This window comes from Lolium perenne, chromosome 7 (assembly GCF_019359855.2).
Source record: "Lolium perenne isolate Kyuss_39 chromosome 7, Kyuss_2.0, whole genome shotgun sequence".
Lineage (NCBI taxonomy): Eukaryota > Viridiplantae > Streptophyta > Magnoliopsida > Poales > Poaceae > Lolium > Lolium perenne.
Window position 1 is genome coordinate 8,159,713 of NC_067250.2, and position 25,898 is coordinate 8,185,610.

The following is a 25,898-nucleotide window of genomic DNA, read 5'->3' on the forward strand; positions in this document are numbered from 1 at the left end:
CCCACACAACACTTATCATAACAATGAAGATTATTTAGCCGTATGTAGCGAAAGCACTAGACTAAAATCCCGTGTGTCCTCGAGAACGTTTGGTCATTATAAGTAAACAAACCGGCTTGTCCTTTGTGCTAAAAAGGATTGGGCCACTCGCTGCAATTGTTACTCTCGCACTTTACTTACTCGTACTTTATTCAACTGTTACATCAAAACCCCCTGAATACTTGTCTGTGAGAATTTACAGTGAATCCTTCATCGAAACTGCTTGTCAACACCTTCTGCTCCTCGTTGGGATCGACATTCTTACTTATCGAAAATACTACGATACACCCCCTATACTTGTGGGTCATCACTCTACCATGTTGATGTTGAACGAGAATCTTGGCTGGTACCTCCCAGGGTATGTGCATTCCACCATGTCGACGGCGTATGCCGGCGAATTCGGCACTTCTGGTGTTGTCAACGTGAATGGCAGCGGTGGACGGGATTGGAGTGGCATCTCTCCTTGGTAAGTCCCGAGAGCTGGTCCTGACGGAGAGTACTGATGCCTCATGATTTCCTGGATCATCCGAAGAGCGACACGCTCCAAAGTGTTCACCAGGCTCTCAGAATGGCGGTGCAGCGAGTGAGCTACCATGAAGTTAATCTCCTGACGCAGGGACCTGGTGCGTTCTTCGGACGGGGCGGACAGGTCCACTCCATCGAGCGCGCCTTCAGGTGAGAACCCTTTCCACCTGATGCCATGTGAGCGGGTTCTGTGAAAGGAGCCGATGAGGTCGGCTTCGAGGATCGCTTTATCCTCGTCATACTTCTTCTTGAGCTCCTCGGTCAGATCCTCGTACGTGACGGGGGTGCCGTCCGCCATCTCAGATGTAGATGGCGATGTGGTTGATGTCGAAGATTGTCCCACCGGGCGTGCCGGAATGTGTTGCGGTCAGAAACCCACCGGCGAGCAGCGACGGGCAACACAGGAGAGCCGGGAACAACTTAGGGCTGCGGCTGGCCCTGGTCCCTCCAAGCGACGGCCCGCAAAGACTCCGGCACGCACGTCCGATGCTGGTGCAAGGGCGTGCCACCTGACCTATACCTGGTCAGGAAGGTGATGGAGATGCCTCGCTTAGTTTCCTGCATGGCATACACGTAAACATTAAATACGAGCCTCGATCGGCTCTCAGGTTGTCCTGTGAATCGGCTCAAAGAGCCGATCCACCCATGATTCGCACGAGGTGTACGAATATATGGTGGTCCTGCTTGATCAAGATAAAGCTAAAACGATCTACGACGATTTAGGGTTTTCACCGCATAATCGGAACATCCTACTCGTGATTGAGCCTCGCGGCCGCGCACGGTAATCGTAAGCCGATTCTAGACAAGGCCTAAAAACCAACACGAAGTTGATCCCCGGAACATCCTGTCTAGGGCTAGCAAACTACACCCTGCGCGCCGCTGGATCCTTCAACCCTTTGTAAGGCCTAACTATGCGGATATTAAACTAATCCTTGAAGAACAAGGAGCAACCATAACGGATCGGATCTACTAAATAATGATCAAGCGGGGTGCCGCCCCTACGCCTAAGATAGGCGTAAGGGCGGCTAGATGTCTAAGGGTTGCACGACGATAGCATACGATACGAAGAACAATGCTAACCCTAACACATCTAAGATAACTACGTTGCTCGTCATCAAAAATGCTTCAGTACGAGCAACGCATGAACAACGAATAAACTTGTACTGCCTAGATCGCAAGATGCGATCTAGGCAGTGATACGTCTCTGACGTATCGATAATTTCTTATGTTCCATGCCACATTATTGATGTTATCTACATGTTTTATGCACACTTTATGTCATATTCGTGCATTTTCTGGAACTAACCTATTAACAAGATGCCGAAGTGCCGCTTCGTTGTTTTCTGCTGTTTTTGGTTTCAGAAATCCTAGTACGGACATCTTCTCGGAATTGGACGAAATCAAAGCCCAGGGGCCTATTTTTCCACGAAGCTTCCCGACGTCCGAAGGAGAGACGAAGAGGGGCGACGAGGGGGCCACCCCCTCGGGCGGCGCGGCCCCCCCCTTGGCCGCGGGGCCCTCGGGTGTGGGGCCCCCGTGCGGCCTCTTGACCTGCCCTTCCGCCTACAAATAGCCTCCGTGACGAAACCCCCGATGACGAGAACCACGATACGGAAAACCTTCCGCAGACGCCGCCGCCGCCGATCCCATCTCGGGGGATCCAGGAGATCGCCTCCGGCACCCTGCCGGAGAGGGGAATCATCTGCCGGAGGACTCTACGCCGCCATGGTCGCCTCCGGTGTGATGTGTGAGTAGTCTACCCCTGGACTATGGGTCCATAGCAGTAGCTAGATGGTTGTCTTCTCCCCATTGTGCTATCATTGTCGGATCTTGTGAGCTGCCTATCATGATCAAGATCATCTATCTGTAATTCTATATGTTGCGTTTGTTGGGATCCGATGAATAGAGAATACTTGTTATGTTGATTATCAAAGTTATGCTTATGTGTTGTTTATGATCTTGCATGCTTTCCGTTACTAGTAGATGCTCTGGCCAAGTAGATGCTTGTAACTCCAAGAGGGAGTACTTATGCTCGATAGTGGGTTCATGCCTCGCATTAACACCGGGACAAAAGTGATTTAAAGTTCTAAGGTTGTGTTGTGCTGTTGCCACTAGGGATAAAACATTGATGCTATGTCTAAGGATGTAGTTGTTGATTACATTACGCACCATACTTAATGCAATTGTCTGTTGCTTTGCAACTTAATACTGGAGGGGGTTCGGATGATAACCTGAAGGTGGACTTTTTAGGCATAGATGCAGTTGGATGGCGGTCTATGTACTTTGTCGTAATGCCCAATTAAATCTCACTATACTCATCATGATATGTATGTGCATTGTCATGCTTTCTTTATTTGTCAATTGCCCAACTGTAATTTGTTCACCCAACATGCTGTTCGTCTTATGGGAGAGACACCTCTAGTGAACTGTGGACCCCGGTCCAATTCTCTTTACTGAAATACAATCTACTGCAATACTTGTTCTACTGTTTTCTGCAAACAATCATCTTCCACACAATACGGTTAATCCTTTGTTACAGCAAGCCGGTGAGATTGACAACCTCACTGTTTCGTTGGGGCAAAGTACTTTGGTTGTGTTGTGCAGGTTCCACGTTGGCGCCGGAATCCCTGGTGTTGCGCCGCACTACATCCCGCCGCCATCAACCTTCAACGTGCTTCTTGGCTCCTCCTGGTTCGATAAACCTTGGTTTCTTTCTCGAGGAAAACTTGCTGCTGTGCGCATCATACCTTCCTCTTGGGGTTGCCCAACGAACGTGTGAAATACACGCCATCAAGCATATTTTCTGGCGCCGTTGCCGGGGAGATCAAGACACGCTGCAAGGGGAGTCTCCACTTCTCAATCTCTTTACTTTGTTTTTGTCTTGCTTAGTTTTATTTACTACTTTGTTTGCTGCACTAAATCAAAATAGAAAAAAATTAGTTGCTAGTTTTACTTTACTTGCTATCTTGTTTGCTATATCGAAAACACAAAAAAATTAGTTTACTTGCATTTACTTTATCTAGTTTGTTTTATTTACTGTTGCTAAAATGGCCAACGCTGAAAACACTAAGTTGTGTGACTTCACAACCACAAATAATAATGATTTCTTATGCACACCTATTGCTCCACCTGCTACTACAACAGAATTCTTTGAAATTAAACCTGCTTTATCGAATCTTGTCATGAAAGATCAATTTTCTGGAATTAGTTCTGATGATGTCGCTGCCCATCTTAATAATTTTGTTGAACTATGTGAAATGCAAAAATATAAAGATGTAGATGGTGATATTATTAAACTAAAATTGTTCCCTTTCTCATTAAGAGGAAGAGCTAAAGATTGGTTGCTATCTCTGCCTAAGAATAGTATTGATTCATGGACTAAATGCAAGGATGCTTTTATTGGTAGATATTATCCCCCTGCTAAAATTATATCTTTGAGGAGTAGCATAATAAATTTTAAACAATTAGATACTGAACATGTTGCTCAAGCTTGGGAAAGAATGAAATCTCTGGTTAAAAATTTCCCAACTCATGGACTGACTACTTGGATGATCATCCAAACCTTCTATGCAGGACTAAATTTTTCTTCACGGAATTTATTGGATTCAGCTGCTGGAGGTACCTTTATGTCCATCACTCTTGGTGAAGCAACAAAGCTTCTTGATAATATGATGATCAACTACTCTGAATGGCACACGGAAAGAGCTCCACAAGGTAAGAAGGTAAATTCTGTCGAAGAAACCTCTTCCTTGAGTGATAAGATTGATGCTATTATGTCTATGCTTGTGAATGATAGGACTAATATTGATCCTAATAATGTTCCATTAGCTTCATTGGTTGCACAAGAAGAACATGTTGATGTAAACTTCATTAAAAATAATAATTTCAACAACAATGCTTACCGGAACAATTCTAGTAACAACTATAGGCCATATCCTTATAATAATGGCAACGGCTATGGTAATTCTTATGGAAATTCTTACAACAATAATAGGAGTTCACCCCCTGGACTTGAAGCCATGCTTAAAGAATTTATTAGTACACAAACTGCTTTTAACAAATCTGTTGAAGAAAAGCTTGGGAAAATTGATATACTTGCTTCTAAAGTCGATAGTCTTGCTGCTGATGTTGATCTTTTGAAATCGAAAGTTTTGCCTAATGAAAATCATCATAATAAGATTGTTACTACAGCAAATGCCATTCAAGTTAGAATTAATGAGAATATAAGATTAATGGCTGAGCTGCGTGCTAGGTGGGATAGAGAAGAAAATGAAAAACTAGCTAAAGAGAAGAATATAGCTAAAGTTTGGACTATTACCACCACTAGTAATGCTAATGCTACACATGTTGCTGCACCTTCTACTCATACTAATAAAAGAATTGGTGTTAGCAATGTTTCCACTTCTAATGCAAAGCGCGAAAAACTGCCTGAAATTGCTAAAGCTCATTAAACGCTCGTGATAAAGCTGCTGAAATTTTTTCCAACATTGGGGATGATGATCCCATTGCTTTAGATTATAATGGTTTGAATTTTGATGATTGCCACATCTCTGAAGTTATAAAGTTCTTGCAAAAACTTGCTAAAAGTCCTAATGCTAGTGCTATAAATTTGGCTTTCACGCATCATATTACAAATGCTCTCATAAAAGCTAGAGAAGAGAAACTAGAGCGTGAAGCCTCTATTCCTAAAAAGCTAGAGGATGGTTGGGAGCCCCTCATTAAGATGAAGGTTAAAGATTTTGATTGTAATGCTTTATGTGATCTTGGTGCAAGTATTTCTGTTATGCCTAAGAAAATTTATAATATGCTTGACTTGCCACCGCTGAAAAATTGTTATTTGGATGTTAATCTTGCTGATCATTCTACAAAGAAACCTTTGGGTAAAGTTGATAATGTTCGCATTACCGTTAACAATAATCTTGTTCCCGTTGATTTTGTTGTCTTGGATATTGAATGCAATGCATCTTGTCCCATTATATTGGGAAGACCTTTTCTTCGAACTGTTGGTGCTACCATTGATATGAAGGAAGGTAATATAAAATATCAATTTCCTCTCAAGAAAGGTATGGAACACTTCCCTAGAAAGAGAATGAAGGTACCTTTTGACTCTATTATGAGAACAAATTATGATGTTGACACTTCATCTCTCGATAATACTTGATGCACACTTTCTGCGCCTAGCTGAAAGGCGTTAAAGAAAAGCGCTTATGGGAGACAACCCATGTTTTTACCTACAGTACTTTGTTTTTATTTTGTGTCTTGGAAGTTGTTTACTACTGTAGCAACCTCTCCTTATCTTAGTTTTGTGTTTTGTTGTGCCAAGTTAAGCCGTTGATAGAAAAGTAAGTACTAGATTTGGATTACTGCACAGTTCCAGATTTCTTTGCTGTCACGAATCTGGGTCCACCTCCCTGTAGGTAGCTCAGAAAATTAAGCCAATTTACGTGCATGATCCTCAGATATGTATGCAACTTTCATTCAATTTGAGCATTTTCATCTGAGCAAGTCTGGTGCCATTTTAAAATTCGTCAATATGAACTGTTCTGTTTTGACAGATTCTGCCTTTTATTTCGCATTGCCTCTTTCGCTATGTTGGATGAATTTCTTTGATCCACTAATGTCCAGTAGCATTATGCAATGTCCAGAAGTGTTAAGAATGATTGTGTCACCTCTGAATATGTCAATTTATAATGTGCACTAACCCTCTAATGAGTTGTTTCGAGTTTGGTGTGGAGGAAGTTTTCAAGGATCAAGAGAGGAGTATGATGCAACATGATCAAGGAGAGTGAAAGCTCTAAGCTTGGGGATGCACCCGGTGGTTCACCCCTGCATATATCAAGAAGACTCAAGCGTCTAAGCTTGGGGATGCCCAAGGCATCCCCTTCTTCATCGACAACATTATCGTGTTCCTCCCCGAAACTATATTTTTATTCCATCACATCTTATGTGCTTTTTCTTGGAGCGTCGGTTTGTTTTTGTTTTTGTTTTGTTTGAATAAAATGGATCCTAGCATTCACTTTATGGGAGAGAGACACGCTCCGCTGTAGCATATGGACAAGTATGTCCTTGGTTTCTACTCATAGTATTCATGGCGAAGTTTCTTCTTCGTTAAATTGTTATATGGTTGGAATTGGAAAATGATACATGTAGTAATTGCTATAAATGTCTTGGGTAATGTGATACTTGGCAATTGTTGTGCTCATGTTTAAGCTCTTGCATCATATGCTTTGCACCCATTAATGAAGAAATACATAGAGCATGCTAAAATTTGGTTTGCATATTTGGTTTCTCTAAGGTCTAGATAATTTCTAGTATTGAGTTTGAACAACAAGGAAGACGGTGTAGAGTCTTATAATGTTTTCAATATGTCTTTTATGTGAGTTTTGCTGCACCGGTTCATCCTTGTGTTTGTTTCAAATAAGCCTTGCTAGCCTAAACATTGTATCGAGAGGGAATACTTCTCATGCATCCAAAATACTTGAGCCAACCACTATGCCATTTGTGTCCACCATACCTACCTATGCTACATGGTATTTTCCAGCCATTCCAAAGTAAATTGCTTGAGTGCTACCTTTAAAACTCCATCATTCACCTATGCAATATATAGCTCATGGGACAAATAGCTTAAAAACTATTGTGGTATTGAATATGTAATTATGCACTTTATCTCTTATTAAGTTGCTTGTTGTGCGATAACCATGTTTACTGGGGACGCCATCAACTGTTCATTGTTGAATTTCATGTGAGTTGCTATGCATGTTCGTCTTGTCTGAAGTAAGGGCGATCTACACTGAGTTGAATGGTTTGAGCATGCATATTGTGAGAGAAGAACATCGGGCCGCTAACCGAAGCCATGTTCCATGGTGGAAGTTTCAGTTTTGGACAACAATCCTCAAATCTCTAATGAGAAAAGAATTAATTGTTGTTGAATGCTTAAAGCATTAAAAGAGGAGTCCATTATCTGTTGTCTATGTTGTCCCGGTATGGATGTCTAAGTTGAGAATAATCAATAGCGAGAAATCCAATGCGAGCTTTCTCCTTAGACCTTTGTACAGGCGGCATAGAGGTACCCCTTTGTGATACTTGGTTAAAGCATATGTATTGCGGTGATAATCCAGGTAGTCCAAGCTAATTAGGACAAGGTGCGGGCACTATTAGTACACTATGCATGAGGCTTGCAACTTATAAGATATAATTTACATGATGCATATGCTTTATTACTACCGTTGACAAAATTGTTTCATGTTTTCAAAATCAAAGCTCTAGCACAAATATAGCAATCGATGCTTTTTCCTCTATGGAGGACCATTCTTTTACTTTCAATGTTGAGTCAGTTCACCTATTTCTCTCCACCTCAAGAAGCAAACATTTGTGTGAACCGTGCATTGATTCCTACATACTTGCTTATTGCATTTATTATATTACTCTATGTTGACAATATCCATGGGATATACATGTTACAAGTTGAAAGCAACCGCTGAAACTTAATCTTCTTTTGAGTTGCTTCAATACCTTTACTTTGAATTATTGCTTTATGAGTTAACTCTTATGCAAGACTTATTGATGCTTGTCTTGAAGTGCTATTCATGAAAAGTCTTTGCTATATGATTCACTTGTTTACTCATGTCATATACATTGTTTTGATCGCTGCATTCACTACATATGCTTTACAAATAGTATGATCAAGGTTATGATGGCATGTCACTCCAGAAATTATCTGTGTTATCGTTTTACCTGCTCGGGACGAGCAGAACTAAGCTTGGGGATGCTGATACGTCTCCGACGTATCGATAATTTCTTATGTTCCATGCCACATTATTGATGTTATCTACATGTTTTATGCACACTTTATGTCATATTCGTGCATTTTCTGGAACTAACCTATTAACAAGATGCCGAAGTGCCGATTCTTTGTTTTACGCTGTTTTTGGTTTCAGAAATCCTAGTAAGGAAATATTCTCGGAATTGGACGAAATCAAAGCCCAGGGGCCTATTTTTCCACGAAGCTTCCAGAAGTCCGAAGGAGAGACGAAGAGGGGCGACGAGGGGGCCACACCCTAGGGCGGCGCGGCCCTGTGGTGTGGGGCCCCCGTGCCGCCTCTTGACCTGCCCTTCCGCCTACAAATAGCCTCCGTGACGAAACCCCCAGTACCGAGAACCACGATACGGAAAACCTTCCAGAGACGCCGCCGCCGCCGATCCCATCTCGGGGGATCCAGGAGATCGCCTCCGGCACCCTGCCGGAGAGGGGAATCATCTCCCGGAGGACTCTACGCCGCCATGGTCGCCTCCGGTGTGATGTGTGAGTAGTCTACCCCTGGACTATGGGTCCATAGCAGTAGCTAGATGGTTGTCTTCTCCCCATTGTGCTATCATTGTCGGATCTTGTGAGCTGCCTATCATGATCAAGATCATCTATCTGTAATTCTATATGTTGCGTTTGTTGGGATCCGATGAATAGAGAATACTTGTTATGTTGATTATCAAAGTTATGCTTATGTGTTGTTTATGATCTTGCATGCTTTCCGTTACTAGTAGATGCTCTGGCCAAGTAGATGCTTGTAACTCCAAGAGGGAGTACTTATGCTCGATAGTGGGTTCATGCCTGCATTAACACGGGACGATGTGATGAAAGTTCTAAGGTTGTGTTGTGCTGTTGCCACTAGGGATAAAACATTGATGCTATGTCTAAGGATGTAGTTGTTGATTACATTACGCACCATACTTAATGCAATTGTCTGTTGCTTTGCAACTTAATACTGGAGGGGGTTCGGATGATAACCTGAAGGTGGACTTTTTAGGCATAGATGCAGTTGGATGGCGGTCTATGTACTTTGTCGTAATGCCCAATTAAATCTCACTATACTCATCATGATATGTATGTGCATTGTCATGCTTTCTTTATTTGTCAATTGCCCAACTGTAATTTGTTCACCCAACATGCTGTTCGTCTTATGGGAGAGACACCTCTAGTGAACTGTGGACCCCGGTCCAATTCTCTTTACTGAAATACAATCTACTGCAATACTTGTTCTCTCTTGTTTTCTGCAAACAATCATCTTCCACACAATACGGTTAATCCTTTGTTACAGCAAGCCGGTGAGATTGACAACCTCACTGTTTCGTTGGGGCAAAGTACTTTGGTTGTGTTGTGCAGGTTCCACGTTGGCGCCGGAATCCCTGGTGTTGCGCCGCACTACATCCCGCCGCCATCAACCTTCAACGTGCTTCTTGGCTCCTCCTGGTTCGATAAACCTTGGTTTCTTTCTGAGGGAAAACTTGCTGCTGTGCGCATCATACCTTCCTCTTGGGGTTGCCCAACGAACGTGTGAAATACACGCCATCAGGCAGCATGATGCTTACCCGGAAGAAACCCTCGAGACAAGGGAGTTGGCGATGCGCCTAGATTGGTTTGTGGTGAACGTGATTGTTGTTTATTTCATAAACCCTAGATACATATTTATAGTCCGTAGACTTTCTAACGTGGGAATAATCCCAACCGTGCACGAGCCAAACTCTAACTAACCGACACGTATCCTACTATATTACAGATACACGGGCAAACTAGCCCAAACTTTGCATATAAAGGCCGATTCATGAATTTCTTCCATGTATATCCTTCAAGCCCATCTTGATCGCGGCCCACCTCTGACTCGGTCAAATTCTGGTGATAACAGTTACAAGGTTCACCTTTTAGATAAAAGGCTATAAAGCCCGACTTTTAATCTTTCTATTCTTAATAGTTGATCCCATTTTCCTGCACATGCAAGGTATCCACATCATCAGTATCTACAACCAATCCTAGACTGCCACATCATCAGTCTTGCCAATAAATTTTGTGAGACCATGTCATCAATTATTTTTTTTTTTTTTTTCCGTGAAGAGCGTTACATCTGTTCCTGCGCTTCTTTGTAGTATTAATCAAATTGTACGGACTGGCCCACATGTAGCTTATTATTCTAGCCCACTTACAGCTCATTGCTATATATGCTCATGAATCAAAATAATCGTCGCATTGATGTTTCAGTTTCTCATGAGTTATTATGACGCACAATATCGTTGACGCTAGAGCGGCACTACAACCACCGAACCTTTCCTCTCCGCGGCGACGCAGTAGCTTCCTCTCCCAACAAGCATAAAACAATTACTACGAAAAATGGAATTTTATGGAGGTATATGAGAAGTTCATGCAGCTTCTCCATATTTAAATGGCCCGCGCCTTGCTCCGAACCAATTCTTTCAGAGCCTCCATTACGGATTGGCGTCCGGTCGGCCGGCGTCCGCTGTACAACTCATGCTGGCGGCACAGGCGAGCCACTCCCTCCCATCTTCTCCCCCATGAATATGGCTTATGGTAACCTCATGTGTTAGACAACTTGGATGAAAGAGCCGCCATATTTCTTGGTCATTTGTCCTTTCATATGATTTTTTCTGTTGCTATTTCTTGATCTTCATGTCTGCTTATTAATCCAAATCTAAATTTGAATTATATCCCTGTTATTCACACACTGCCAGCCGCTGCCGTACCGTCAGGTTGCCACCAGCTCGCACCATACTTGGTTGCCAAATCCCAACCCTTCGTGAGCTCATCCAAAAGTTTCTGACATCGATTCATTGATGTCTAGATTGACTTCATTTTTGGTGTAGCCCAATTGCAAGATCTATAGCAGAATTGATTTTTCTGCTGAGATTGTGCTTAGTTTTTTAATATGATATCTTGGACTAGCTTGGCACTTGATTTTGGTTTTATAATTAGGAGATCCTCTTAATTTGATCTATTGTAATTGATTCTTTTTGCAGGGAGCATATGGTGAACTGGCGATGATAAAGTTAAACGTAGTTACACACTGACATGTTCATGCAATATAGAAAAAAAACTGTTTGTTCGTCTTCTACTTCACAGATGTTCAGCTGTGCTTTGCTTCTAATAGTCTCTGTTGTGTTGCTCACATCCAGGTCCATATAGCTTCTATCAGCTACCGACCGGTTTGTACATCTATTGATCAATTGTCCATCTTGGAAAAGCTGCAACTATTGGCCTGGTCACTTATTATTCATTGTGTTTCCTCTTCTATATATGCAATTTTGTTAAATAATAACTCAATACTCATGTTTGTTTTGGTTCACTTTCAGAATATCTGAACGATGACATGAGATTTAATCTATAAAAGTAATGAGAAGGTGATGTACTAAAATAAGAAACCATGACTTGATTGTAAAAAATAAACTCAGCGGTGCATCTTTGGGTTCACGTTCTACCTACCCTTATGTAGCTTACACTTGATTTCAGCATGTTGTCTACAATGTATCAAATTGGTATAAAATATATTGCTCTAATCAATATCAGCTGTATTGATTTTTTTTCCAATTCTTACTTCTATATAGCTTGCTAAACCATTATTTTGTCTACACTATATTATCCTTAGTTGAACACTATATCTGTAACCTTTCAGGTTATGCCATCTTATCTATATATGATATTTCAACATTTATATTGCCCAGTAATAATTTTCTAAAAGGATCCGCTGCAACGCGCAGACAAACGATGCAAGGTATTGAGAAAAACCTTTAAAAACGAACAAATAAAACAAGATATAGGAGGTTCACTTAGGGAAACCAATTGGGAGGAATAGTCAAGAGGCATGGAAGGAAAAGATGGGTTACAGAACATATTTCAGGCGCCTTAGGTGAATGCCATTTTATGGGGAGGTTAATGGCTTTCGAGGTGATATGTTGGCTCCTGAAAAAAGTTAGTCTCATGATAATGGTTTTGCTCTAGTATCATATACGCTATTTAATCGCGGGACTTATTCATAAAGTACTTATTTATTGAGATGCAAGTGAATCAGCATTAGGATACTTTTTTTACCCACTTTATTAAAACAAAATCCTATTTTCCAAATGAGATTGTTATTTTGAAAAAAGTTAGTTATTCGAATTTTAAAGGCTGCAGAGGCTTGCGCTTTCCTTTGAAAAACACATGTTACCATTAATTTTTCGTGTAGTTTTGATAAGAAATACTATGAGCGTCCAGAAATGACCACCTGTGTTGCGATTGAGTGTGCACTCCAGCCCTCCAGGTCCAGGCTTTAGCGATCGTAGATGTCAACACGGCCAAGTCACGCGTTTTGCCGATTATGTGTGCAGTTGGCCATAGGTACAAAGATCTAGCACATCGATCGATCCTTCGCGAGGAAGCACACCCGAATGAGGAGGAAATTAGTTATCCCTCGGCCGTTGCTAGCTATCATCCTCCAGATGCATACGCATGAGATTCTTCTCCTGCCCTGCCGTGATATTTCTGCACCCGGCTTTAGTGGATACGACAAATACGAAGTAATTCTGTTTGGTTTGACAGTGACGTGACGGAATAGAACTAAATTATTTCCTCAGTTTTAAAATACTACTAAGTAAGTTATATTTTGGACGGATTTAGTATAAATTTACAAGGCAAATAAAACTTACACTACTTAACAAAATCTAAAGCTAAGTAAGAAAGTCGCGCAATGCTAATATGACTGCGTCCTCGACATTGGTAACAAGTATCCAAAATGGGTCATATTAGCGTAGCTGACGACGATGAACTTTGACGCTCCTTCCTCTTGGACATTTTCCTCTTCATGCCCGGCTAGATCATCTTAGCTATAAACATACTCCCTCCGTTCTGAAATACTCCGTACAACAAGACTGCAAATGCCACCAAACTGAAACTAAAAAAAGAGGGGAAAACCGTACTTTTTATAGTATTATTTATAAAAGAAAACAACCATGTACTATAAATGAAAATGATAACGTGTAAGCATCGGCCTCCAGTTCTTCTCATGCTCATGACAGCGCATGACTCCATTCTCGAGTGGCGATAGGTCGTGGTAGTAGTTGTATGCGCCAAGTGTAGGATGCTAGGAATACAAAATAGAGTCAATTTTGCTATTCTTAACGTGTAGCCTAGCATACTGATCAATCCCCCATACGTGATCTTCCCGTGGTATTGATGTGACTGGTTGTGAAGATAAAGTAGGAGTATATCTTCTAGGTTTGAAGTCATGCTCGGTTTGCATTAACGGTCTCTGAGAGGATCATCATCTCATCTTCATTGAATCTGGTAAATCTCCACATGCTTTGGAAGTGTTAGATAGAAAGATAAAATAAACAGCGAATAGAAGGATATTCTTCTATACTGCTTTTGGGACCATGTCTCAAACACTCTAGTCATGAAAAGTATCTACGGGTCTTTGTTATCTTCAAAACCAAAAATATGACACCATTCATCAAGCAAGGGGCATTCAATTATTCATAGGTGAAACTTAATCCTATGACTTCTTCCTCCGGCATGATGGACAATGGCCCGCATTAATGTCGAGGGGTTTTAGTGGCGGAGGAGGGCTCAAAGTTGTGGTTGCTAGGTCACAATGTTACCGATGACAAATGAGGTACTGGATTTCGGGAGCAATTACCTAGTGTTATCTAGTCTTCCTTTATTTTACAATCATCTATTAGCTACATTCTCCATAAATAAAGGCGGAGGAGCGTTGCCAGCAGTGCGAGCAAGGGAAAAAAACATGTCTCGCGACCGCGGCCGTCCCCAGGTAGGTGCGCCGCCGCCGCCGCGCTGATCTGTCTACTCCGGCCACCTCCGCCCTTGTTGCGGCCAGATCCGGGTTCCCCTACACACCCTCTCTCTCCCCACCTCCCAGTCCAGTCTCCGAAGCCTGCGTCCGGGGTTGCCGAGCTCCATCTCCCCGGCAAGCTTCGCTGCAACCTCCGGCGACTCCGCGTCCGTCGCGGGCCGCGTCGTCGCTCCGCCTCGACCAGCACCACCTCCATGAGCTCGACCCCCCGTCGCTCGTCGCGGCTGCCTCCTGCAGGGAGATTTCGCAAGGAGAATGGAGGCATGGTGGTCTTGGGCACGGCCGTCTCCAGGCCTGCGGCGGTGACCACTCCAGGCCCGACGCTCAGCGCCGCCGCTGCGCTTGCAGATGTCGCCTCTGGCCTGCCTCCACCGTCATCATCCTTGGAGCCTGCAGCGCCTATGCCTGCACCGGTCGGTTCTTCTCCCGATGGCGAGGCTACCTGTCCCCGCGCGCCTCTGTCGTCGGTCACTCTACATCAGGCTCCTTCTCGTCCAGCTGCAGCTGCCCTTGTCGCAGCTCTCACTGCTGATGTCGGCATGCTCTGGGATGGTTCTCTGAGTTCTGTTGAAGATGACGAGGATGATGGCTCCGACGAGGAGCTCGCCCCGATGACGCCGCTAGCTACCAGCAGCTCCTCTCTGCCCAGCGACCCTGCTGTGTTGGTCGAGGGGCTCGGCTCCTTGTCATTGTCGCCAGTTGCCTTGGGCGGCGCTGCCGAGGTGCCCGTTGCTGTTGCGCTGCCCGCTCCGAGCTTGCTTTGGGTTGCTTCTTTGGACTCCGACGAAGACGATAACGATGAAGAATTAGCTCCGCGGTCGCCGTTGGCTGGCTCGGTACATGTTGAGGAGGTGCCTGCGAAGCCCTGCGGCGGCTTCTCAGCTTTTGCTGGTGCTCTTGGTGACAATGATGGCTGGGTGCAGGTGGGTCGAGGCGGCCGCCCGAGCCACGAGCCATCGTCTTTGCTTCGAAAGGAGGGCCTCGAGCGTAGCCTCGCCTTCAAGCGTTGGGCTCGGGGAAGATGCTTTCGGTGCCTCGAGCGTGACCACCAGGTCAGCTCTTGCCGTGCGCCCTTCAGGTGCATCCGCTGTCGTCGTCCTGGTCATCGGGAGCGATTCTGCCGTGCGCGCTTCCCCGCCGCTCGTTCTCGCTCCCCGGACGCTCGTGCACGTCCTCCGGAGGCATGTGCTCCTTGCCAGCCGAGCCGCTCTCCGCCAGCACAACCACGTCGTCACTCGGCATCCAGGAGCTGGGCCGAGGTCGTGTGCCACTCGTCGTCGCCTACATCATCGCCTCCAAGGCCTTCTCCAAGTTGTTGCGAGGAGTTCAACAGCAATCGTTGTTTCGACTCTCACCTCCAGTGCCAGTTTGCTTTGCTGCGCTTGGAGCTCGATCAGTTGGTTGCTAACCGCGTCGAGGAGGCGTCTCGCCCCCTTCGTGAAGAGGTTGCAAGTCTCAAGATGTTGTTGGCACATGCTGGTGTTTCTTTGGAGCCGACGGAGGCATGCTCTTCTGGTGGGCAGGAGCTCGCCTCCATGAAGGCTTCGCTTCCACTTAGCTTCGAGGAGCAGAAGTCATCGGTGGTTGAGATCACGCCTGAGCTTCATGAGTTGTGTGGGGATTCATCTGTGGTGCCTGAGCTCCTAGAGTTGGGTGGTGGTGAGGTTATGCCTCCTTCCGTCGAGGAAGTGAGGCATGTGGTTCCTTTTGATGTTGGGATTGCTAAGTCAGGCTTGCCGGCAACAGTGTCCGGCAGTGTCGTCGCTAGAGAGGTTTGCGATTTTCTCGCCACCTTGGCTGCTACCTTTCCTGCATCCGCAGTTGATTGATGGGTGCCCCCAATGTCATAGCATGTCCTTATCGACGCGGTGTTGAAGTGTCGTGCTGGAGTTCATTCGTGTCGCCATGTGGTTCTTTGTGTTGACTATTGTCGGTGCGGCCCTGTTGTTGGGATCCTTGTTAGGCTTGGTTGTGTGTGTGGGTGTGGTTTATGTGGGCTTGGTCATGTTGTTATGGTTTTCGCCCGGTTTTCTCCTAAAAACTCGGCACCTTCTTCTTAATTAATGAATGGGGCAAAGCTTTTGCCTCCCTTTCAAAAAAATAAAATAAAAAATAAATAAAGGCGGAATGCATACTTTGCGGAAATATGAAAATAAGTCCACCGGCACCCATTTTTTTTATCACGTTGTGGAAATCGGTCCTTCAAAGTGTTAGAAAAAACCCCACACATATAGGTATGCCATGGAAACTTACTCATCTAGTTGTCTTTATCTTTGTAATAAGTGATTATCATTTGCAAACAGTCCAAGAATCACAAGCTCAAAAATTGCCGTGCATAAGTTTCAAAATTTGGAACTTGGTATGGACGTTGAACCATTTTTTTGGTACCGATCACTAATGACTGTTAGGGAAATATGTGTGTTGTATTACCAGGGGGCCAAAGGCCACAATATATAGTACATGTACAGGTGCACATATGCAGAAAGCCCCCTAACATATGGGGAAACTACAATATACAGATATATACATCTAACAATGACCACATTCAAGTTTCAAAAGTTTAAGTACTCTATCCGTTCTTAGTTCAAAATTAAACTAAAACTAAGACAAAAATTATGGAATGGAGGAACTAGAGTACACATATACACCGAATCACCGATGAATGATGATATACACCGAATCAGCGATGATATGTATAGTTGGTGAATTTGGAAATACGTGCCACTTGATCGATGACAAGAATGATTTGGGGATTCCTTCAAATAAATCTATTCGTGGATTAGTGTGCATGATATCTAATGTACAATTAGTCCCCGATGGAGCTGCTAAGGAAATGCATTGTGAGACAAGTGTATTTAACACCATGATTACATACATTGAGGTATACATTTACATGGGATTTTCTGCACCAGTAAACGCGATTAACAGACGTACAAACATATACTCTTCGTTTGATGGGCCTCTCGTTTGGTTGTCGATTTTGATCGGATCCTTGATTCCTTCCCTTTCACCATGGGATGGGAATTAACTCGCGCAGCAGAAGGTTGAACTAATTAAGGTGGCGCTGAGAGTCGCAGCTGATGGGCGCGCGATGGTGACGCATGGATGGCTCGATCACCGCCCCTTCATGTCGGCGAGCTGCGCGAAGAGTTCGTTGGCGGAGGTGGTGGAGGCGTCGGGCACGGTGTGGACGCCGGTGCTGGCCGACGAGGTGGTGACAATGGATGCGTCCGGGTCATCCCCGTCGGTGCCGTCCGCAGCGCCCTCGGGCGGATTGGCCTCCTGCATCTGCAGCGCGTACTCGAGGTTCCAGAGCACGTCGCCCATGGAGATACGGTCGCTGCCGAACTCGGCGAGGCACTTCTCGGCGGTCTCGGCGAACTTGGCGAGCGACTCCGGGTTGACCTTGCCGGCGAGCTTGGGGTCCATGATCTTCTCGATGAGCCCCTTGCGCTTCCACTGCATGCCCCACTCGGCGAGGCTGACCTGCTCCCGCGGCAGCTGCGGGTCGATGGGCGCCCGCGCGCACAGCGTCTCGAGGAGCACGACGCCGAAGGAGTAGACGTCGGACTTGTCCGTCAGCTGCTGGCACCGGAAGTACTCCGGGTCCAGGTACCCGAAGCTTCCCTTGACGGCGGTGCTGACGTGGAGCTGGTTCATGCCGGGCCCGTCCTTGGAGAGGCCGAAGTCGGCGACCTTGGCCACGAAGTTCTCGTCGAGGAGGATGTTGGTGGTCTTGACGTCCCGGTGGATGATCCCCTGCGCCGTGCCGGTGTGGAGATAGTGGAGACCCCTGGCGGCGCCGATGCAGATCTCCAGCCTCTGCTTCCACGAGAGTGGCGGCAGGTCGGCGCTGCCACCGTAGACGTGGTCGCGGAAGGGCCCGTTGTGCATGTACTCGTACACCAGGATCATCTCCTCGTTCTCGTCGCAGTAGCCGATGAGGGAGACCAGGTGCCGGTGCCGGAGCTTGGACAGCATCTGGATCTCCGTGTTGAACTCGTTGATGCCCTGCTCCGACTGCGGGTTCCCGCGCTTGATGGCCACCTTGGTGCCGTCGTCGATCACCCCGACGTACACGTTCCCGAACCCGCCCACGCCGATGATGGCGCTGTCGTCGAAATTCTTGGTCGCCTCCTGCATCTCCGCGAAGGAGAAGAAGCGGCCGAGCCCCGTGGTGGATGAGAAGGTGTAGCCGCTCTTGGACCCCTTGCCGTTGGCGAAGGACTGCCCCGTGTGGATCGGTAGCAGCCACGACGAGAAGCTGTTGCGGCGCTCCCAGTCCTGGGGACGCTTGTACCACTTCATCACCATGGCGCCCAGCCCGGCGAAGGCGCCAAACATCATGGCGAACCCGACGGCGGCAACCACCTTGCGGGTGCCGCTGCCGTCGTCGGCCGTCCGGCCGTCCACTCCGAACTCGCCGTCGAGGCTGCCCACCGAGTTGCTCATCTTGAGAACCTCCACGCCGTTGAGCAGCGCGTCGATGCGGCCCGTGTCCTCCCCCATCGGCCCGATCTGGATGCTCAGCTGGTCTGTGCCGATGGACGAGTTCACCACGAAGTCTTTGTAGTAGGGCGCCGCCAGCTCACCGGTGATGGTGGAGAGGTCGAGGCCGGAGATGGCCTTGCGCCCGTTGATGTACACGTTGAAGTAGAGGTCGTTGGTGGACTTGCTGATGATGTCGGCAAAGAAGAGGCGGACGAAGTAGCCGAACGCCGGGTCCACGCCCATCTTCCACGTGACGTTGAAGTTGGCGTTCTGGACGCCGGACTCGGCCATATGGGCGGCGCTCGCGTACACCAGCGTCGGCGCGATGAGTTTGGACGCCGGGTACGTGTCCGGGTACTTGATCGTGCTCGGCGGCACCGACACGTCCTGCGCCGCGTCCTTGGGCTGCACGTACGGCCCGTCGTTGTCCCATTGCCGCCCCAGCGTGTCGTTCACGGGGCCGATGGACGGGCCACCGACGTTGAGACGGTACACCATCTGGTACGCCGCCTCCGAGAGCCCGCTCGTCTCGGCGAGCGGCGAGACCGTGAGGGCCGTGTCGGTGATGAGCTCGTCGGGGGCGTTGACCACCTCGATGGCGTTGATGAACGCCGCCGAGCTTGTCATCGGGGTGAACTTGAGGTCGAGCTTGTTCTCCGTGGCGTTCACGAGGTACTCCTTCATGACCGGCTTAGCGTCGGCCGTGAAGCTGTGGAGCAGGACGTTGGTGTCGGTTTCCACGGAGAAGGTGGCCTTCGAGAGGTCGAAGTCCCCATTCTTGAGAGGGAAGAAGTATAGCCTGATGAAGTGCCAGCCGGGCACGGTGAGCGGGAAGCTGTACACGGCCTCCTCCTTGAAGATCCGCGCGGTGCGGTACACGGGCGACGGCACGTCGGCCTTGTCGTCGGCGACCTTGATGGCGTCCTTGGCGGCGAGCAGCTGGTTGGACTGCGCGTCGGTCTTGAACGCCTTGCCGTCCTTGGTGTCCACGTCGGCCGTGCCGCCGCAGTCGACGTAGAAGGCGTCCTTGGGCGTGAACTTGGACGGCAGCGTCGACGGGTTGCCGGCGCCGTTGTCCGTGACCGGCCGCCCCTGCCCCGACACGGCCGTGAGCGCCGCTAGCGCGGCCAGCAGCGCCAGCGGGAGCGCCCCGCGGCGCACCATCTTGAATGGGTATCTACTTGTGTCTATGCTGCCGCAACGCAGCTGCGTGCTCTACCGTCTACTACGTAGTCGTGGTCGCCGCCACCGCTGCCTCGACGTGCACCGCCGGGCAATGTGGAGATCGTTGCTGCTCTTTGATTTCGTTTATGGCGGCAGACGATGGTGGCGGAGCAAGCTGAGGGTGGCGCCCTCTCGCCCTCTCTCTGGTTGGGCGGAGCCAATCGGAGGAGGGAGAGGGAAGGGGGCGGGGGAGACTTGAGGGGGAGGGAGAAATGGGCGGGTTATGCATGCATGGAGCATGCCAAGTTTAAGCCCCCACCGCTCCTCTGCGCTATATTTGGGGGCTCCTCTACCATGCCAAGTTTAAGCAATTCTGCGGCCGCACCTGCCTATTACTGGACCTTGTGGTTGTTGGTGCTGGACGATCGATGGTGAATATAATTGGGCACGCATGCATGCGTGCATCAGATCAAATAACAAGATTACCAAGAATCTACAAGACAATGATTCTGCTATAAAAAATGACAATCATTCGAAGAGGAGAGGATTGAGCAAACAATAGAAAATTCCAACTACCGCACGTCTGATTTAAAGTATTTGTATAAAAAAGTTGTAGAATTTAATCGTATAGAAAATTTCCCCCCGATGTTTGTTTGATTTGTAGTAGGAACTTTTTCTAAGCAATTCTTTCTGAAATCTAACATCATCTTATGCCTCTTTTTAAGAGTTTTTTTTTGTTTTCATGTGATGAAATTAAACAATTTTTAGTTCATATAAATCCATCTAGAACTGTAGTGAGCATGCAATTGTAATCCTGTGTTCACGTTCCTAAGTTTTTTGTATCATGTGAATCAAATATATACTATATAGCTTAGGGTTCCGGAGTGATTTTTAAAGAAAATACAATATTTTAGGGTAACTTGTTTTATGTATAACCAAATCTCAAGATTTAGATAACTTGACACGATTATCTATACCAATATAAAAAAGCACAGAGGAGGCAGAACCAACGGAACACGGCCATCAGATGGACATCTAACGCTCCAAATCTTCACCATAATTAGCGCTAAAACAGCCCAGGCTGACAACTCCCCGCTAATCATCCAGCCCTAGTCCCTCAAACAACGCCTGTCGCTCAGGCCGCACCGTCCCGTCGCTCGGGCCGACGTTGCGCCGCCAGCCATCCAGCGTCGCCCCTCACCTACAGCGCCGCCAGCGTCGTCCCTCACAAGCGCGGGCGCCGCCGCCGCTGCACAATCCCACGTCGCCCGTCGCCCTTTGCCCTTTGCCTGTCGACCCAGCTCTGTCTGCCTCCGCCCCTCAATTGATCCTGCCGCCGCCATGCGCGAGCCCGCCCGGCTTCTCTGCATCGCCTTCCGACATCACATCCCCTGCACTGCTGTCTTGCCGGCCGGCCGCCCCTTGGTCTCCTGGTCGACATCATCGACATCTCTGATTGTTGTTACCGTGGTGGATGACAGTTCTTCAGTTTCGTTAGTTTCAGTTCATCACCACGAGTTCTAACCCAAAGCAAATCGATCCTGTTTCCTGTGACAAACGATCCATAATCCAGTTTGTTGTTTGCTTGACCACTGCCCAGCATACCCAATAACAATTCTTACGAGAAACTAACGCCCCAGTTTCATGTCTTTTTACAGTCTGTTGTTTTAGTTTTCAGAACACGGGCCCGTGTTTTCAGTTCCAGAATCTGGCACTCCATCCTTTGTTTTCAGAAGACACGCACCCACACGGCGCCAGAACAAACGCTGCATACCTGCAAACGAATTGGAGACTGCAAAATCAAGGTCTGTTTTCAGAATTCATTGCCAACTACTTTCTGATGCTCTGATGCAATATTTTCCCTTGGTTCACTGGATCAAGAAAATGAAGTTTTTTAGCAGCATGTTAATGTATAACGTATCCTCTAAAGTTGCCTATCCACGAGCAGCACAATCACTGTATCCGGCAATGCGTATTTTTCATCTTTTTTTTGGTGTTGTTCTACATTCTAGATCAGTGGAATGCTCCAACATGCATTGATTCAGATTCAGAAAGTTCAGTTCATTTTCGTGTTGTTTATTCATACTTCCATGTAATACAGGGAATCATTTTATGTTTGCAACAAAGGCGTGAGCCAGCTTCATAGCAGATCAAAATGTTCATAGTTAGTTTGGCATTGATATAGCAAGTATCATATGTTCTCATCTGATTGTATGGATCTAATATTAATTGAGCATATTCCGATTGATTTTTTTCTTTTGTGATGAAAATGGATGATATCCCGCCCTTCCATTAGTAGCATTTTTTGTCGGGTGCGCTATCAATCACATTTAATGACTTTGTATTCGTTTCCTTCTAGGGATCATCCCATTACGTTTTTTGCTCCATATCAATTAGAGTGCCCTTCCATGATTATATGGATGTAATATTAATTGAGCATATTCCGATTGATTTTCTGTTGTGATGAAAATGGATGATATCCCACCCTTCTATTTTTAGTTGCATTTTCTATTGGGTGTGATATCAATCACCTTTTATGATTATGTATTTATTTTCTTCTAGAAATCATCCCATTCCTTATTGCTCCATATCAATTAGAGTGATCCTCATGTTGACTCAATCAGAGTGATTTAATTTGCCATGCTGACTATATAATCCCCTCCATATGCAGCCAGAGCCAACTCACAAGTCATTTCCCTTACCTCATGGACCACTTGGCCGGTGTCTAGGTTTCCGACGCTGCCAAGCCACCTCTTCGACAACCCCGTTGGACGGCACACTCGCCAGGTTTGATATCACTTGGTTTTGAATAACAAAGTATTAATAAGTAGTCCGAATTGGTAGATGGAGTTATGTAGGTTTGCTAATCAGTATTTTGTTTTCATCTACGTTGTTAGTATTGTATATATCTTTTTATAGATCAAAACATGATTTACTTAGTGGGAATATTGTCTTTTCAAGCCGTTACAAATCATTACATCTATATAGCAATGGTCCTCATGCCCCCCTCTGGTGGTTCACATTTTTTTTCAAACTACGTCTTTAATTTTCTGCCACGCCACGATAAGGTACATGTGTTTCCTAATTAACCATATATACTTGGAACAATATGTCCGAAGTGTTCGATCTCCCAAACGGAACTATCATTGGTATTCTTGTTTAAATTAAAGACATATGGTTAATTAGGAAATATAAATTTATACATGATTACATATATTGATTGGGTGTCAAGTTTCATGTCTTCCACAAATCTTTACTATTGAGGCTTACTAATTGTAAATTATTCTTAGATGTTTCCGGCGTCGTGACGTATGTCGGCCCAGCTGAGGCTGATTTTTGTGCCCCTAGCGGCATGAGGGAGATCGCTATAGTTGATAGCGGACACAACACAATCTTCCTGCGTTTTTTTGGTGAGTTTGCTTATCTACTCGGCGATCAGCTGTTATCTGCAGAACAGAACAATGTAGTTGTTGTGGCCTCCAACATGGAGGTTGTTCATCAATCAAGTAAGCTAATAACTTATGTACTCAAATTTAAATATTAAATCCAGATATGTTGACTTTATTGATTATTTTTTCAGAGTCTCTTGATAACACCAGTGCCACCACTGTCACATTTGGGCCATGCGCAAAATGCTCTCGGTTTAATGTTCTCGAAGGCAAGGATTACAAACACACCAAGTTTTTATTAATATGTTTTCTATAGTGTCTAAATATTTCTTTTGTTATGTTTTAGGTGTTAGGCAACACGTCCGTGCTGAGACATCAATCCGGGAGCACGTGAAAAAATTGGTCTTATACAGAAGGGACATATATGAGGGTCAGATCGATGTCACTGAAGAACCTCCATCTAAGACATCAAAGCTTAATAATGGTGGATCTAATCGTTCCTCTGTAAAGGATCTATTTGGTTACATGACCCAGGGCGTAAAGAGATCGACTATGATGGATGAGCTAGATTAGCTCGAGAGTTCAAAATAATAATAATAAATAAAAAGTAGAATGCTCTATCTTCGTTTAGGGATGGCCTGTTTAATACAGGCTTCAAGTATCATGTGTGCTGAAACAATGTTTATTTTCCGTGGTTTGATGATTTTGTTACTTTGAAGTTACAATTTTTTAATGCTATTATACTTCCCTGGATTGTTGATATATCTCCTATATTACACGTACGTGGTTGTACTGAATTTTTCTTATATTTATCGGACAACCTATTCAGTTGCGTACTAAACTTTCTGAAATTTTGCATCTATGGACACATGTACTCGGTTCGTTGAAACTTATGCCTGCTTCATGTTCATAACTTCACATAGCACGGGCTAATCTTGCCTTCAGGTTTGCATGTATAAGACTAAATTTTGTTGTTTGGTAGTTGTTGTGAGAATGGGCTGCATCTGGTACTTTGATGGATTTCCTTCCAATAAGGCATTAACACGTGATGATATTTATCACCTAAGATTACACGTGCATTGCGCATGCACAATTACTAGTTTAATAAGGACGCGCCTAAGCCTCATGCGACTGATATTTAATTAGATCTCAATGGCGACCCATCTACCAATGGCTGCTTTTTCATCCGCCCAATTTTCGCGTGTGTAGTTCTAGCAACGCAATTGTTCTACAATGGTGTGGGTGTCCCTCTCTTATCCAACGGTTAGGACTTCTCCAAGATTCGTGTCTATCATTTTACGTCAACAACCTTGATATTGTACAATTCTTGCCCCTATAGTGACAAAGTTGTTCGCCCCCTCCCTGTCCATTATTTCTCTCACACATTCTCCCTGACCAACCCACCGTCTCCATCTCCAACCTCACCACCGGCCTCCATTCCCCGTTCCTTGCCAGTTGGCACCTAGCAAGCTGCCCCAGCCGGCAACCCAATTTGGCCGAGCCGAGGCCCCCTCCATAGCGTCGGGCTCTCCGACGAGGACCCTCGGGTAGCTCCGATCTGGATCCGTTTGGAGCCAATTGTTGAATATGTGCCCTAGAGGTAAATAAATAAAGATTTTTTATTGTCTTGTCTGTAATGTTCAAAATAAGTTTTATGCCACGACGTAACTGTATTAAGCGAAAACATTAATGCATGTGTGGTGTGTAAACAAAACACTGTCCCTAGTAAATAGTCCATTGATTAATAGATGATCAAGGTTTTCTGATCATGGATAACATCATCAATTAAAAATGGATTCTTGTCATTGGATGAATGATATGATGGACTCACACCCATATAAATTATTGCAATGTGATTCAGTCACAAAGTTCAGCATTATTGCGAGACTAATTAAAATAAATTTTGTAACCTAATCCTTAGACCGTGAGGCCATATCTAATGAATGCCACCAGTGGTTTCTTAGACATCATCAACCACCACATCGTAACAGGGTGGTCATAAAGGTGCTACTCAGGTATTTCCAAGGGATAGGTTGAGGCGTATGTGTCAATAGCAGGATTTTTTTCCATCCGCATGACGAATAGATACTCGGGGCCCAGTCAGTGATATTATATCTACGTACCTTGCAAGCGTGTGACTAGGTCACGAGGATATTATCACGGGAACGAGTTGAATATGTTTGTCGGTAACGAGATTGAACTAGGTATAGAGGATACCTAAGATCAAGTCTCAAACAGGGAATAAGACTCGACGTTGAGGCTCAAGCGATAAAAATAATTCGTGGAAAGCATAGGGATCGTTATGGTTTTCTAGAACCCCCTCATTGTCATTGATCTGAGAAATGTATCGATCATGTCTGCGCATTTCCGAACCCGTAGGTGGCACACTTAAGGTTATACGACATTTAGAAATAATTCAGGATCGTTGGAAAAATAAGAGAGGACATCAGAATTCTTCCAGAGAGGTATCGGAATAGTTCAGAGACTTAATAATATGAATTTTTAGGTTCCGGGGTCTATGAATTGTTCGGAGACTTAACAATATGTTTTATTATCTAATTGGTTGAATTAAATATTAAAAAAATAGGTAAATCCCTAAATAGGCCGAAATTGGGCAGCCCATGAGGGGCCCGACCAAACCCCCCAAGGGGAAGGGTGGGCC

At 45.6% G+C, this 25,898-nt stretch overlaps 1 protein-coding gene and 1 long non-coding RNA gene across 2 annotated transcripts; one reads left to right on the forward strand and one right to left on the reverse strand.

The window, feature by feature from the left end:
* Nucleotides 1-17,011: 17,011 nt before the first annotated feature.
* On the reverse strand, nucleotides 17,012-20,127 carry LOC127311527 (probable receptor-like protein kinase At4g39110). The gene has a single exon (XM_051341961.2). It carries the CDS (start codon nucleotides 19,845-19,847, stop codon nucleotides 17,307-17,309), a length of 2,541 nt encoding a protein of 846 aa, XP_051197921.1. The 5' UTR covers nucleotides 19,848-20,127; the 3' UTR covers nucleotides 17,012-17,306.
* An 862-nt stretch (nucleotides 20,128-20,989) lies between these two features.
* LOC127313822 (uncharacterized) lies at nucleotides 20,990-23,506 on the forward strand. Its single transcript, XR_011749535.1, has 4 exons — nucleotides 20,990-21,652; nucleotides 22,519-22,634; nucleotides 23,138-23,353; nucleotides 23,428-23,506. It is a non-coding gene; the product is annotated as an uncharacterized lncRNA (long non-coding RNA).
* Nucleotides 23,507-25,898: the final 2,392 nt, after the last annotated feature.

Excerpts from the sequence above, each read along its gene's own strand:
- LOC127311527 (XM_051341961.2), bottom strand. The coding sequence starts at position 19,847 with ATGGTGCGCCGCGGGGCGCTCCCGCTGGCGCTGCTGGCCGCGCTAGCG.